The sequence below is a fragment of the Pseudorasbora parva genome, chromosome 17 (genome assembly GCF_024679245.1).
Source record: "Pseudorasbora parva isolate DD20220531a chromosome 17, ASM2467924v1, whole genome shotgun sequence".
NCBI classification, from domain to species: Eukaryota; Metazoa; Chordata; class Actinopteri; order Cypriniformes; family Gobionidae; genus Pseudorasbora; species Pseudorasbora parva.
In genome coordinates this window covers 42435973-42452039 of record NC_090188.1, presented here as the reverse complement: position 1 = coordinate 42452039, position 16067 = coordinate 42435973, and the positions used below count along the sequence as shown (strand labels likewise).

Sequence of the window (16067 nt, the reverse complement as noted above, 5' to 3'; positions counted from 1 at the left end):
GCCTAGAATTTCATTCTGATGCCTCTGTTCCACAATATAGTAATATACCTGAGCATGTATCTGTGTACATGATACAAGCAGCCCTGTTAGCACAGTTACTATCAGCAATATGTGGGCTATGTCCAGCATTGCACAGAATCGTCAACCATAGGGTCGTCAACAAAGCAGTCAGCGGCGAACAATCTGACGTCAAGCACAGCAGATAACGGCGCACACTCTGACGTCGCAAGGCAAAAGCGCCGGTTTTACTGTCCACACGACAACGCTGCAACCGGCGTTTCTGAAAATCCTCCCCCTGGCTGGGGTTTTCAAAAATGTTGGGTTTCAGTGACCTGATCACCCGTGTGGACGAACGGCCGAACCGTGTAAAATAAGTCACGGTTATAAAAATACCCGTGTTCGTGTGGACAAGGCCTCAATGAGGTTCTGCTCCTTCTGGAGCCTGTCCCTAGTGGCCAGTTGATGAATTACAGTTCAAGTCACTTCCGTATTGGCTTCAACAGAAACTGGAGGTGATTGCAGCTTGGTAGAAATAAGAATTTATTTTTCTTTCTTTTTATAGTTTTAAGCCGCTCGTTACTATTGTACACATTGTCATGTAATTATAAGTCAAATTTATTTTGTTTTATGGACCACAAATATTATCATTGACATTTGTCTGAGAGGGGCACTAAATTTTGAAATATTTTGATTAATTTTGAACAAGGGCAAGGGCTTGAGCACAGCCGTGTGTAAGCGGTTCAAACAGAATCCGATTGTATTTAATAAATTATTGTCAAGTTTTGAATAAAGCGTTTCATTTTGAGAAAGAACTGAGGTGTTCTGCTACTCGTGTGTGTATTGTGAATTGTGTGTATTGTTTTGACAAAATGAGCCTTGGTTTTAAAACTGCGTTAAGCTGGAGAACAATCATTAGTTTCTGTCCATAAATGATCTAGTTTCTCACCTGTCTAATAAAACACATCAGGTATTAAAGCGGCTTTGGTGTTTCCATGGTTTTTATACAATAAAACCGGAGATTAACGCGGGTGTGATATCACTGATAGGTGACAAACAGTCCGTGTTCTGGTTAAAATGGCCTGTTTCTCTGGATTTAAACATTCTTGGAAACATTTGGGATAAAGTAAGTACACATTTCGACAAAATATATAACATTGTTCAAGTGGATATTTTAATCCAAAAATCTTACATATTGTGCCTTTAACATTGTGCATTAGTCAAATATTTTAAAAGGCAGGGATAATGCCGCTTTCACGTGCTATCTGAAATTTTGTAATTCCCAAAATTTGGGACTTCAAAGGCCGTTGAGTGACTTCAAAGGCCCTTCATGTGCAATTTTTGGCTAGGAAACTCGTATTTACGATAATTCCGATAGCACGTGACGGCAGCATAAGTGCACTAGTGCACACATTTAACAAAAAAATGTACTTACCAGGTATGAAATATGATCAGTAAGATCATCAGTAAGAGAAACACAATGAGCAGATGAGCACTGACTGCTTCAGGTCAGTGTAAAGATGTGTATTTATTATTCAGAATGCAGAGTTGGAAAGAAAATATATTTGGAGAAACATTTCAGCAGGCTTAAGATAATTCATGTTAGCGCACATGATTCACTGTTTTAATCAACTGACAGCAATAAAACATAGTAATAATCTGTGTATTCATTGGTGTTACTGGAAACTCCCGTAGAAAACACAGAAGTAGATGTGCAAGTAGTCCATTATTGCAACTTTTTATCTCACAATTCAGAGGGGGGGGAAAGTTGTGAGATAAAGAGTTGCAATTGCCTGTGGTGGAAAAAAGCTTCCATATAGAACAGCAATGCTAAGGCTAGCAAATTTAATTAATTTTTTTTTATATATATATATATATAGCTTATGCATATGGTGTTGCTTCGAGTACTTCCATTGTGAATGCATGTTTGCTAAGTTATATAGTCATAAAATGATGGTATAGCAGTAGGGCTGTGATGTGACAGTTTTTGAGAAACAGGAAGTGCTACTGCTTTAAATAAAGACAGGAAAATGCTGGACAGAAGAGTCCCTAAACACACTTTCCACTGCGCTGACAGTTCTGGATGGACAGATAAAGGGCATTCAGTATCTATCGCTGGTGAAACTACACATTTGCACACATCCTGTCTCAAACTGAAAATGTATCACATGATTGCAAGAAAGCCTTGTGTTTTTTAATCAAATGCGGAACATGAATAAACAAAAAATAGCCCTTTTTATTTTTAGAAAATGCTGAGACATATCTGGTGCACAGACAACACTTTCTTCCAACAGATCCCGACTCTGCCTGTCTTTAATGGAAGAGTCTGTTGAACCGGAAGGTTCTAATGCTGTTATTTTCCGGTCTTTGCAACACTTTGAATGGCTTTGATCCAGTCCTTGCGCTCGTCCGCTGTAGCCGCCTGCAGGTAGAAGTGCGTCTCATCCGAAGTGATGATCTCGAAGAGGTTTCCATCAACCTCATGCCTCTTGGCTGCAGGAGTTTATTAGAGAGAGAAACATTTGCATACATCCTATATTGTTGTAATGCTTTACAATTTTAAAACGTTCTTGACAGATTTACTCTCATTAGCATTTGGGATATGGATATATATATATACACTCACCTGAAGGATTATTAGGAACACCTGTTCAATTTCTCATAAATGTAATTATCTAATCAACCAGTCATATGGCAGTTGCTTCAGTGCATTTAGGGGTGTGGTCCTGGTCAAGACAATCTCCTGAACTCCAAACTGAATGTCAGAATGGGAAAGAAAGGTGATTTAAGCCATTTCGAGCATGGCATGGTTGTTGGTGCCAGACGGGCCGGTCTGAATATTTCACAATCTGCTCAGTTACTGGGATATTCACACACAACCATTTCTAGGGTTTACAAAGAATGGTGTGAAAAGGGAAGAGCATCCAGTATGCGGCAGTCCTGTGGGAGAAAATGCCTTGCTGATGCTCGAGGTCAGAGGAGAATGGGCCGACTGATTCAAGCTGATAGAAGAGCAACTTTGACTGAAATAACCACTCGTTACAACCGAGGTATGCAGCAAAGCATTTGTGAAGCCACAACACACACAACCTTGAGGCGGATGGGCTACAACAGCAGAAGACCCCACCGGGTACCACTCATCTCCACTACAAATAGGAAAAATAGGCGACAATTTGCACAAGCTCACCAAAATTGGACAGTTAAAGACTGGAAAAATGTTGCCTGGTCTGATGAGTCTCGATTTCTGTTGAGACATTCAGATGGTAGAGTCAGAATTTGGCGTAACCAGAATGAGAACATGGATCCATCATGCCTTGTTACCACTGTGCAGGCTGGTGGTGGTGGTGTAATGGTGTGGGGGATGTTTTCTTGGCACACTTTAGGCCCCTTAGTGCCAATTGGGCATCGTTTAAATGCCACGGCCTACCTGAGCATTGTTTCTGACCATGTCCATCCCTTTATGACCACCATGTCCCCATCCTCTGATGGCTACTTCCAGCAGGATAATGCACCATGTCACAAAGCTTGAATCATTTCAAATTGGTTTCTTGAACATGACAATGAGTTGACTGTACTAAAATGGCCGCCACAGTCACCAGATCTCAACCCAATAGAGCATCTTTGGGATGTGGTGGAACGGGAGCTTCGTGCCCTGGATCTGCATCCCACAAATCTCCATCAGCTGCAAGATGCTCTCCTATCAATATGGGCCAACATTTCTAAAGAATGCTTTCAGCAGCTTGTTGAATCAACGCCACGGAGAATTAAGGCAGTTCTGAAGGCGAAAGGGCGTCAAACACAGTATTAGTGTGTGCTCCTAATAATCCTTTAGGTGAGTGTATATATATGTGTGTGTGTGTGTGTGTGTGTGTGTGTGTGTGTGTGTGTGTGTGTGTGTGTGTGTGTGTGTGTGTGTGTGTGTGTGTCATCATGTTGTGTTTTATACCATCAGGCACAAATTCCACAGCAGTCACGACTGAGCCACGCAGGTGAATGGAGCCGAGGGGATCGACCTCACCCTTACAGAGACAGACAGACCAGTCAAACGTACATTTCAAATACACTTGAAGTATATATATATATATATATACTTGATAGTGACAGGAACATGCTTACTTTGGTGGGATCATAGTAGTGGATATAAGCAGGATCATCTCTAAGGATAAACTTTCTGACTTTCCAGTTCTTTCGCCGATGACCCTGCATAAAAAAGAAAATATTTTCTAACATTAGATAAGGCACTATAAACTAAGATCAACATTTATTAAAAGGAATCTATTATGCAAAATTCACTTTTACATGGTGTGCAGATTCTAGCAATGTTTCACCCTATTACCATAGACCCCGCCCACGACTGCTAACAGACTCTGCCCTATTAGCATAGACCCCGCCCATGACTGCTGACAGCCTCCACTCTATTAGCATAAACCCCACCCCTCGGTGAGCTGCACACAGTGTGTTTATTACCAGAGCATTTAACAGCAGCATTCAAGTAAGAAATGTATTCTTATTAAAGCTACTAGTTTTAAAAAGTCATTCAGTGGAGAGCAGTGAGAGATTTCCTGTTGTTATTCAGTTGTTTTATTGATATTAACAGCAGATATAGCAGAAGGTACTGTATATTACACTGCTGTCCCTTTACACAGATCTAATACACACATGCGATTTCTTTACATTCCCACACATAACCGACTGTGTTTATGTGTTAACTGTGTGTGTTTTTGACATAACCTTGTGTGTGTTTGGCGGTTTAAGCGCAATAAGATGTGAAAGAGAACTTAGTTTAATACTCACAGGACGCTCGGTCTGACACACAGCTTTCTGTGCGCACACTTGTTAGATCATATTGCTTAATACAATTACTAATATTAACAAAAGGGACTTTATTGTAAAGTGTTACCTAAATTCTTAAGCATTTCAGTTAATTTTGGGGTGAAATATTTACTTGTAAGATGTGCTGCTGCTGCACAAAGTGTCTGTAAAATGGCCTGTAGCTAATCTATACAGGTGGAGCTGGGGAAGGAGGAGGATTTCTGACTGACTCCTCTCAAACTGCTACAGCAAAACACTGACCAACAATTCAAATGTTGAGCAGCAAGCTCATTGGCTGCAGATGCAACAGGAACCAATCAGCTTGAGCCGTGTAGTTAACGGTGTAATTGTCAGCAGGATCCGTTAAGAACCCATCATCCTGTGCATCTAGAGTTTCATGACAGGACTTGGTATGTTTTAGCTTACCTGTTTAAGCAAACAGCCCTGTTTGACTATTGCACCTCTGAACTCCTCCTTCAGGATCACGTCTTCATCACTGGAGTAACCCTCACAGAAGAAACCACTATCTGCCTGCAAATCAACAAACATGCACAGCCTTAACAACAGCTCTCGTTTCATCATTTTTTTGGACATGCCTTATACACGTCATGCAATGTCATCTAAATTTGGTGCAGGTGGACAATATGATATGGCTCCATTTCAAAATCTACAGCGAGTGAACTGTGAGACATAAGAGATGAATTTTATAGGCTTTTAGGAACTTCATGTTAATATACTGCTAAAATGTGCAAAATGTGTACCTTTAGGGGTACAACAGCTTGCCAGTGGGGGCAGAACCCTTGAAAAGCTTCTCAGTTGTTAAGGGTACATATTACTTCTCTAAGGCCTTGTTCACACCTGGTATTTAGATATGTTTTCATCACTCGGATCAAATGTGAATAACATTAAATACAGGTGTAAACAGGGTCTAAAACTATTTGAGCTTTCGAACACTTTCAGAAGTAAAACACATCAGACCGGATTGATTTTGTAGTGTAAACGCTCACTTGGTTGAATGTGTTCGAACAGTCTCTAAAAGACATTCTGGTACCCAGACAAGATTTAAACTTTTTTGGCTTGAGATCCAAATTTAGTTTAAAGAGGAAAAATGAACTAAGCTCAATGTTCTCTCTCCATTCCTGATTTCTAGCACACACTCACAGCGTTCTGCTGGTCTTGAGTCTGTCAGAGCAGAAACTGAAGCTGATGCTCTCCGTGTTTTTCCATCATCTCCCGTCGCATTCATATGTAAATTGTGTGAGCTTATTTCGACCATTAGATCTAAAGAGCTGAAAAACACATCCACTTACCCACCCATAGACCCTTGCAGAAATCAGGACAGAAGTTGTTGAAAGTGGACAAAAGAGACGGATTAAAACACTCCTCATCTACTTGTGATGTGATCTGATCGACCAACACGATCAGCTGTGAACAGAGCACAACTAAACAGACCTAATAGTACTAATAGATACTAATACTAATAATACTAATTAAGCACTAATTGGCACATATTTGGGGTTGATAAGGTACAAAGTTGTTCTTTTAAAGAAGCCATATCATGCCCTTTTGCGAAGTCTTCATTTTGTTTCTGATTTAGTTTTCATGCTTAAAGGCACAGTATGTACAAATCTGATTACAAAAAAGTTGGGAAACTGTACAAATTGTGAATAAAAACAGAAGGCAATAAAGTGGAAGTTTCAAATTTCAACATTTTATTCAGAATACAACATAGATGACATATGAAATGTTTAAACTGAGAACATGCATCCTTTTAAGAGGAAAATAAGTTGATTATAAATTTCATAGCATCAACACATCTCAAAAAAGTTGGGACAAGGCCACACACCGTGTGTCATCCCCTCTTCTTTTTATAACAGTCTGCAAACGTCTGGGGACTGAGGGGACAAGTTGCTTAAGTTTAGGAATAGGAATGTTGTCCCATTCTTGTCTAATACAGGCTTCTAGGTGCTCAGCTGTCTTAGGTCTTCTTTGTTGCACCTTCCTCTTTATGATGCGCCAAATGTTTTCTAATGGTGAAAGATCTGGACTGCAGGCTGGCCATTTCAGTGCCGGATCCTTCTTCTACGCAGCCATGATGTTGTAATTGATGCAGTATGTGGTCTGGCATTGTCATGTTGGAAAATGCAAGGTCTTCCCTGAAAGGGACGACGTCTGGATGGAGTATATGTTGTTCTGGAACTTGGATATACCTTTCAGCATTGATGGTGCCTTTCCAGATGTGTAAACTGCCCATGCCACACACACTCATGAACCCCATACCATCAGAGATCAGCTTCTGAACTGAGCGCTGATAACAACTTGGGTTGTCCGTGTCCTCTTTAGTCCGGATGACATGGCGTCCCAGTTTTCCAAAAAGAACTTCCACTTTTGGTTTGTCTGACCCCAGAACAGTTTTCCACTTTGCCACAGTCCATTTTAAATGAGCCTTGGCCCAGAGGAAACGCCTGCGCTTCTGGATCGTGTTTAGATGTGGCTTCTTTTTTGACCTATAGAGTTTTAGCCGGCGACGGTGAATGGCATGGTGGATTGTGTTCACCAATGTTTTCTGGAAGTATTCCTGAGCCCGTGTTGTGATCTCCATTACAGTATCATTCCTGTGTGTGATGCAGTGCCGTCTAAGGGCTGAAGATCACGGGCATCCAGTTTGGTTTTGACCCTACGCACAGAGATTGTTCCAGAGTCTCTGAATCTTTGGATAATATTATGCACTGCAGATGATGATAAATTCAAACTCTTTCAATGTTTCTCTGAGAAACTCGTTTCTGAGATTGCTCCACTATTGCTCGCCGCAGCATTGGGGGAATTGGTGATCCTCTGCCCATCTTGACTTCTGAGAGACACTGCCACTCTGAGAGGCTCTTTTTATACCCAATCATGTTGCCAATTGACCTCATAAGTTGCAAATGGGTCCTCCAGCTGTTCCTTATATGTACATTTAACTTTTCTAGCTTCTTATTGCTACCTGTCCCAACTTTTTTTTTCAGCTCTCATGAAATCCAAAATGAGCCAATATTTGGCATGCCATTTCAAAATGTCTCACTTTCAACACTTCATATGTTGTCTATATTCTATTGTGAATAAAATATAAAAGCATGAGATTTGTAAATTAATGCATTCCCTTTTTATTTACAATTTGTCTAGTGTCTCAACTTTTTTAGAATCAGGTTTGTAAGATTGTTGGATTAAAATCCAAAACCCACTAGAACAATGTTATATATAAACAATCTTATATATGTTGATCACTTGTGTACTGACAATATCCCAGATGTTTCCAAGAATGTTTAAATCCAGAGAAATCATACATTTTAACCAGAACACGGACCGTGTGTCGGCTATTAAATGACATCATACCCTCGTTACCCCCGATTTCCGGTGTTATTGTGTAGAAACCATGAAAAAACCAAAGCCGCTTTAATATCTAATGTGTTTTATTAGACAGATGAGCAACTGTTTGGATCATTGATGGACAGAAACTAATGATTGTTCTCCAGTTCAACACTGTTAGTCTTATTGTTTAAATCTGGTGTTGTTGATTTACCCCACAGAGTGCCATGTTTTACCGCCTAATATGATCTCGCTTACTGCAGTGTGAACAAGTGTCTCATAGCCAGGCCGACGCACAGAGGAGCATTATAACATCACTTTAACACACTCAAATGTGTGTGATATGATTAAACAGTGCTGCGTCACACACACACACGAGTGGAAGAAGCGGAAGCACTCGACTGACAGAATAAAAGCTCTGGAGCCATGTGTGTCGCGCTTGTCTCTCATTAGCAATTGCTGCAAAGGCTTTCAGCCCCGCCCTCCTTCATACTATAGTAACATTAAAAGTCTTTAATACATTAGCTCATCCATGAATATGATTTCTGCCCGCGTCGCATCAGATTATTTCCCACCGGCTGTAGAGGCGAAGACAACAACACACATGATTCTGTGAAATCAAGGCATCATCAAGCCACACCTTTGTTTTGAATAAGTGACCTCTAGAGGCGAAAATTACATATTGTGCCTTTAAATATCAAAAAACATTATTTCCTCATATTCTCCAATGTTGCAACTCCACTCTTCCCAGTCTGTCAGTAATTCTGTTTAGTTCCTGTCTCAATGAATCCCTTCCTTCTGAAAAGCACACTTTGCTCTGATTGATCGGCTGGAGCAGTGTGTTGTGATTAGTGTTTGGGAAATGTCCCGCCCCTTACCATAACCAGCAGTTTCAACACACTACTAACTAACTCAACAAGGCCCGCCCTTTATTCTGCATATTAATTATTTTAATGAGGAACATTGTGACGTGTTTGTTCCCGGAAGAAACTCAAGACTACAATGGAGGCGTTTCAGGAGTTCAGAAACACTAACACTGATATAGAGAAGACTCCCGCTGAACAGGTCCTGTACCTCTAAAGGTACAATTTTTGCATTTATTTATTTCCAGACAGAATAGAGCCAGTCATTAGTAGTGCCCTGTATGATTTGCATACTTACAAAATAATAAAGAGCCTCCGTTTGGTCCAAGAAAACAGACTCTGCTCCTTTTTCTGCCCCATCTTTGGACACGTCTCCGGCGGGCTGCAGGAAGCCCTCATTGAGCAGTCCGCTGGCCAACATTAGTCCCTCAGGTCTGTTTCTGGCCTTCCCCTCAGAGATCAGCCAGTCGATCACTGTATTTCCTGCAAGCAGATCATCACAGACGATACATTAGACGGCATTTACTGATAAACGAGTCTTGCAGAAAGAGAGATTAGAGAGATTAGATGGAGACCTCTGTGATCATTTGGCTGTCTAGGCAATCTAACTGAAGTAGTAAGACCAGTTTTGTCTAGTTCTTTATTGTATTATGTTATTAAAAATAAATATCTTACCTGCGAAACAGTGATTAAACAGCCTTTTGTCCTTCTCTAGCTTCAGCTCTTTAACACCTTTGTCTTGATCTTTCATTAAAATATACAGTTCACTGAAGACAGACAGAACAAATGCAATGTTTTAACAGTTTTACAATTCACAGCAGGGTCTTTTAAACTTTATCAAGTTTTAGCACAATATAGAGACTTAGTTTTTCAATTAATACAACAGGTTGCATAAATGAGCCAACTTCAACACAGCTGGATGCCAATGACAAATCCCAAATATTTCCATTCTGATCCACAGAGTAACGTAAAACGTAAAAACATACGTAGTAACGTAAAAACATATGTTGTCATGACTTATTGACCATGTCTTTTTTTTACAGTGTACTGGCAAGCTTGACTGAAATTATTGTGGGTTTTATTAATTATTTTATTGTTTTATATTATAAGTTTTACATTTAAAACATATATATGATGCATATTTTAAAAGGTCATCACAATAAACATTAAAGTCAACATGAAATCAAAATTGAAATTTTTTTATGGAACATTTATTCTAAATTATTCATTTGTGCACATCTTTATTTGTTTAAATTCATGTTGATGTGTTTACTGTCACAAGGGCAGGGCCACTTGTCACTCACATGAGATCCACCAATAGCAAACCACAACCATCCAATCAGATCCCAATCAAGCACCGCCCCTACATTTGTTCTTGTTTGACAAGCATTTCACTCAGAGATACGGCACAATAGGCCAGAAAAGACCAGCGCAACTTCTATTTTTGCTGACTTTACGATCTTTCAAAGTTGTCTTTATTTATAGCAAGTGACTGACAAAATGTATTTAGATTTACCCTTTTTTAAATTGGTCCAAAAGTATTATTTGTGTTCAGTGCAGTTTTACAACGGAAATAATACCTCAGGTTCACATTTTCCGGTAATCGAATGGATCGCCGTGTTGACTTCCTGGCAAACTTCTTGCCCCCCTGTAAACAAGTGATCGCTCTCCTGACGTCTTTAACCCAAAGCTCCCTTTCCTCCAGGTGGGTCGCTTGGAAGAAATGGTCCTGGTTCTTAGCTGACCTGACCTTAAACACAAGCTGTTGAAGAGCATATGATGATATTAGTGAAACAATCGAGATACGTCAGAGGTATATAGGGTACAACGGGGCTAAAGGCTCCTTTGATTTATTCTCCACTTAACCACCAGAGGGCACAAAAACTTGCCTCACACTTTACAAAACATCAGTTTTTGAGATGCTCGTGGAAATGTGTCTGATCCTTGACGTGATCTCAGGCGGCAGCGCAGTAATGATTCTGAGCTGATCTGATCTAATATTTTTTAAATGTTGTCGATTTAAGTAGCACACAAGAATCAATAAAATTACACTTGTTAATGGTGTTCAAGGTAATTAAAGCATTTCAATAACGGACGGAAGAACATGTACGAGTGTGTTATCTGGGGAGAAAGGCACAATAATTAACATGATAATCAACAGCGGCTGACTTTAACATTTGCTGACATGACGGTTAGATTCAGATGATAAATATCATATATTAGGTTGAGTATCCGTCTTAGAGATAATCACCATATTTATAATCAAACCATCATATTAATCATATCCTAAATATGTATTGAACAAAACTTAATTATTTTATTTATCAAAATAGTTAATTCTTTGCTAAAGTGATTGTTTTGTACAAGTATTAACTTAGATATTATTAAAAACATTATTTTATCTACACTGTAAAAAATAAAAACGGAAAATGTACTGGTAATTTTCAGCATTATCCAGTAATTTTATGAAAGTTTCTGTTAACCCTTAAAGGGGCGGTGAAACACTCAGTTTCAGTCAGTCTCATGTCAGTCTTGAGTACCTATAGAGTAGTATTGCATCCTTCATATCTCCGAAAAGTCTTTAGTTTTATTATATTTATAAAAGAAATATGGGCTGTACCGAGTCTTTCTGGAAAAAAACAAGCGCCTGGAGGCGTATCGTGTGGGCGGAGCTAAAGAATGACAAGAGCGCGAACAAAGCGGTGACGTCCTCAAGCGTGGAGCTATCGATCTTAGCTAATACAGATAATGATCCAGAATCAGATCCGGAGGCTGAAATAAACTGAACAGGAGAAGCAGCAGCAGCAGGACGTCCGTCTCTGTGGTATGGACTGTATTTAGTGGCCTGTCAACATTTGTGTGTGTTTACTCGCAAATTATGAGGACATGATTCGGTTTATGGACTATTGTATGCGACTAAACCTTAGCAGTAGCAAGCAAAACGGTTTAGCACGTCAGACTAGTGTAACGTTATACAGAGAACAACAATGGAGTAACCGTTAGCGCATTTGAATGACGAATCACGCGACCGTGTCGTTTACTGATGTTTACTCACGCGACGATAGCCGACAGCACAGACATTTGAAGCAGTTTTACTCACCGGCTGCTTCCAAAGCAGGACCGAACCTTTATCGCTGGGACCGCTCCGTCAAAAACACACTTCTTTGGTATGATTTGGTGAAGTCCTGACAGCAGTGAACTGTGGAGTACCACTTTTGTGACGCGACTGAAGCGATGTTGTGAAGCTTCCCGTCATTTCTGCGTTCAAATCGGGTCAAATGCAGCGCTGCCTTCCTGGACTGAAGCGTTGAAGTCGCTCATAGGAATAAAGTGGAGCGCGGCGCCTGGATCGACTGGATCTGCAGCTGAGAGTGTTTATGGGCGTGCATTTCCTCTCTCGCGCTAGTGACGCGCGCGCGCACCCTACCGGGAGAAGAGCCCGTACGGCCCATACAAGGACCTTCCGCTCTATTAACGTCAAGCCGACCCATACTCGAAAAAAACTCTCCGAAACTTGTGAGAAACCGGAAGGAGTATTTTTGACACAGAAATACTCCATCAAACGTCCAACATTAGTTTTTGAAACTTTGTCCATGTTTAGGATGGGAATCCAAGTCTTTAACAGTGGAAAAAGCTCAGTATGCATGAAACAGCATTTCACCCCCCCTTTAAAACACAAACTAATGCAATGTGTAATTCAAAATACAGTTAAAACACCTGTAAAAAAGACAATACAGAAAATTCCTTCCTATTTATCCAGTATATTGTGCCCTAATTTTACAGATTTTTTTCAAAGTGTAAAGTATTTGTATTGTTTGTCACCACCTCATGCATTTATAAGATTTTCTAAACAATAAACCACTTTTATGATTTATTTTCACACATTCTGTTGCTCCATCAATATTCAATAGGAACATATATATATATATATATTTTGCAATCATACACCAGGGGCGTAATGAAAAGCACATTTTCTTAAGGTGTGCCTTTAGCCCCGTTGTACCAGACTGGTTTTAAATGCGTGTGATTCCTCCACCGTTCGCTTGGGGAAATCCTGGCACGGGCTGGTCAGTGTCGAGCCCTTCAGAGGGATCATTCCCTTCGGACTGTTGTCTGTCTTCTTCTTGTAAAACTCGATGCCATCGTCTGCTAACACCACCCACACCACTTTCCATGTGTTCAGCACTGTGCCCTGCAGAACAAGAACACTTCAGCTTCCTAAAATGACCAATTGCACCGACTGAGCTATTAGACATATCTCTAAAGTAAACAAATGAAGGATTGGCAGCCCAATCGAAAATGCAAGCGTTCAATTCCTGCCCTTTTCAGTTCTGTATTTCAGCTCACGCACATCTTGTGGTCACAATTCTACTATAAAGTATTTTCAGTTGCCAGGAACTGAAGCAGTTTCTCACAGAGAAATGTATCTCAAAAATTGAGCCATTTGTCATTTCAATCCGAAGAAGACCAAAAATAAACTGTGTGGAAAGAATGTGTTAAAATGCTGCAATGATTGGGTTTTATTTTTGGAAAAGAAAGAGTGGATGTTTCCACTTACAGTAAGTTCCTAAAATGAAGCAACTTTATAGGCGGGGGGGAATGACAAAACATCATCAGAGTGCTTTGTGGTCTCAGCTTTCAGTAAAATGACCAGTATTCTTGCTTTTTTCAGTGATACTGACGCGTTAAATGTTCTGTAGCAGAGAAATGCAAGATAAAACCCGTACCTTTTTCACCAAGTATCCTTCCCTGATGGTTGTTGGCTCCATCGCTGTGAACTAGAGAGCGTCTGGGTTGTCTTCTACAGGGAGTGGTGAATAAAACCCACACGCTTCAGCTGAGTCTGAGTCTGTGACGCGTAACCTCGCCTTGACAGTTATAGACGTATTTTGATGAAAGGGAAGTTGCACATTGCCTGACTCACTTGGTCAGACTAGTTTCCTCTGTGTTTTCAGCCCACAGTTGTGTCAAAGCTAGATGAGACCGCATGTGTTTAGTGATAATTAACCCATATGAGTGAATGCTTGTCAGTGATATAGTGTTCTGTCCATTCTGGCCCTAATATATAAACAAACATTTCATTTTCATCTGCTGGAATAAGCATTTTGTGCCTCTCTTAATATCTGAAAAACCGTCATTTAACATCTAAAATGTTTTAATCTCTACACTGAAACTGGATTTACTGAAATTTAGTGCAGCAATGAACCATTGAAGAGCACATCTGTGGGAATATTACTTCAACAAACAAATCACATTGGCTTGGTTTCAGAAGCAGTTCTTTCACAGGAAGTTAAATGAAGGGAGTTCAAGCTGTGTTACAAAAGAGTTGTAACCTACATTGCATGCGGTCACTGAAGAAAGACTCGTTTATGAAAGAATAAATGTGCAACACCCATCAACACCCCAACACCATCACCCAGAATTTGATACATTATCCAGTTGTTTACTGCTTAAAATGTTGATGATATATTAAATGATTGCCAACATCTTTAAAAAACAAAACAAAGAAACAACTGAATGAAAGGTGTTTTCACACATGGCTTTGAGAGGAAGTGAATGAATTGTTATGCTATCTTTATTCATCATCTCATATCTGATCTACTGCTGTCTCTTCCAGTCCAGCTACGCTTATAGTCAAACCAAGACAAAGAAGAAGTACTGAGCTGAGCTATAATAGTTTAGACAAGCACTGTACCTGAATTAATAATTGATGCTTGTTATTTTATTAAATGATTGCCTTTTCAAATACTGTATACCATGGTATTTACATAGTAATGATGTCTTTGTAACAAGCATTTTCTGTGAATATGTATTGTGAAAGTGCTTTACAAATAAATTTACATTGAATTGAAAATGTGATTGATTCTTGGTTATATACCAAATGAAAAAACACAAATTTGTGTAAAATTTAGACAAACCCAGCCATTGGATTACATTTAAAAATTCAATTTTTAACCCAACGATTTGTTTGACCCTAATTTGGGTTTAAAAGGTGAGGTTTTTGACCTGCATGTAATTTATATAGATAGTTGTGAACGTGATTTCACCCAGTAGAAGCATCTTTGTCATTTTTGGGACGATATTCCAATCAGCCAATCAGATTTGAGAGTTATGCAATGAATGTCAAGTTTAGGCTTAAAACAAGGGTTCTACATAATTCTTAAGCCGCCTTTCCACTGCACACGACAAACGACTGCCGTCGGACCGGAAGTCATTCATTTCTAATGGAGAGTCGTACAGGGATTGCGTGGGGTGCCGACCATATGCGAATGCGGAATTTACGGATCCGATTTGAGCTTCGGATGCGTTCAAATATTTGAACTTGAGCGACTACACCGTATGCGACACGCCGACCGGATGTGATGTATTTTAAAGTTGTCCAATCAAATCAGTGTGCGCGCAAGTTGAGAATTATTATTATTTTTGTTTATCAGGTTTTATTTTGTTTTACAACCTTTTTAAAAATGCATAATAGATTAATATTAAAATATGTTTTTCTAAATAAATCTGCCGAATGGGTCGGGGTCAGCTGGTAATTAAAACACACACACACATGTGTAAATAAGAGTAAACGGTGTTATTTAGTGCTGATATTAGATAGGTCAGCGGCTGCTGTCTGGCTCGTGTAACGATCGCTGCGCCGCTCGTGTGTGTGTGTGTGTGTGTGTGTGTATGTGTCTGTGAGAGTGAGTCACAGTTCACCTTAGTAGTTTAACTTATGTGATCTAGTTTACTAGTTTGAGGCGGCTGGTCCGGTCCTATGGCTGTTGGAAGAATGAACAGATCAGAGAATAAATACAAAAAAACATTTAAAAGAGGCAGTGTGTCGTCATGTTTTTGTCTACCGTATATGAAAAGGTTGCGATATGATTCTAGAGAAGTATACAAATGAGACCGCAAGATCTCTCCCATGTTGCCGTGTACGATCATAATAACATTTCCGTGCGACTGCCACTAGGGGGCAAACTCCGACAGTCGTGTCCGAATGTCGTGTGCAGTGGAAAGGCGGCTTTAGTCAGCTATTATTTTCCTCAGATATTAGTAAGAAGT

General features: G+C 39.8%; 1 protein-coding gene across 1 annotated transcript; it reads right to left on the bottom strand.

The window, feature by feature from the left end:
* Positions 1-1149: 1149 nt before the first annotated feature.
* On the bottom strand, positions 1150-13885 carry plek (pleckstrin). Its single transcript, XM_067420975.1, has 9 exons — positions 13745-13885; positions 13054-13209; positions 10598-10779; positions 9693-9784; positions 9316-9500; positions 5236-5340; positions 4114-4197; positions 3944-4016; positions 1150-2490 (listed from the first exon to the last, which is right to left on the bottom strand). The coding sequence occupies exons 1-9, from the start codon at positions 13784-13786 to the stop codon at positions 2351-2353; spliced, it is 1059 nt and encodes a 352-aa protein (XP_067277076.1). The 5' UTR covers positions 13787-13885; the 3' UTR covers positions 1150-2350.
* Positions 13886-16067: the final 2182 nt, after the last annotated feature.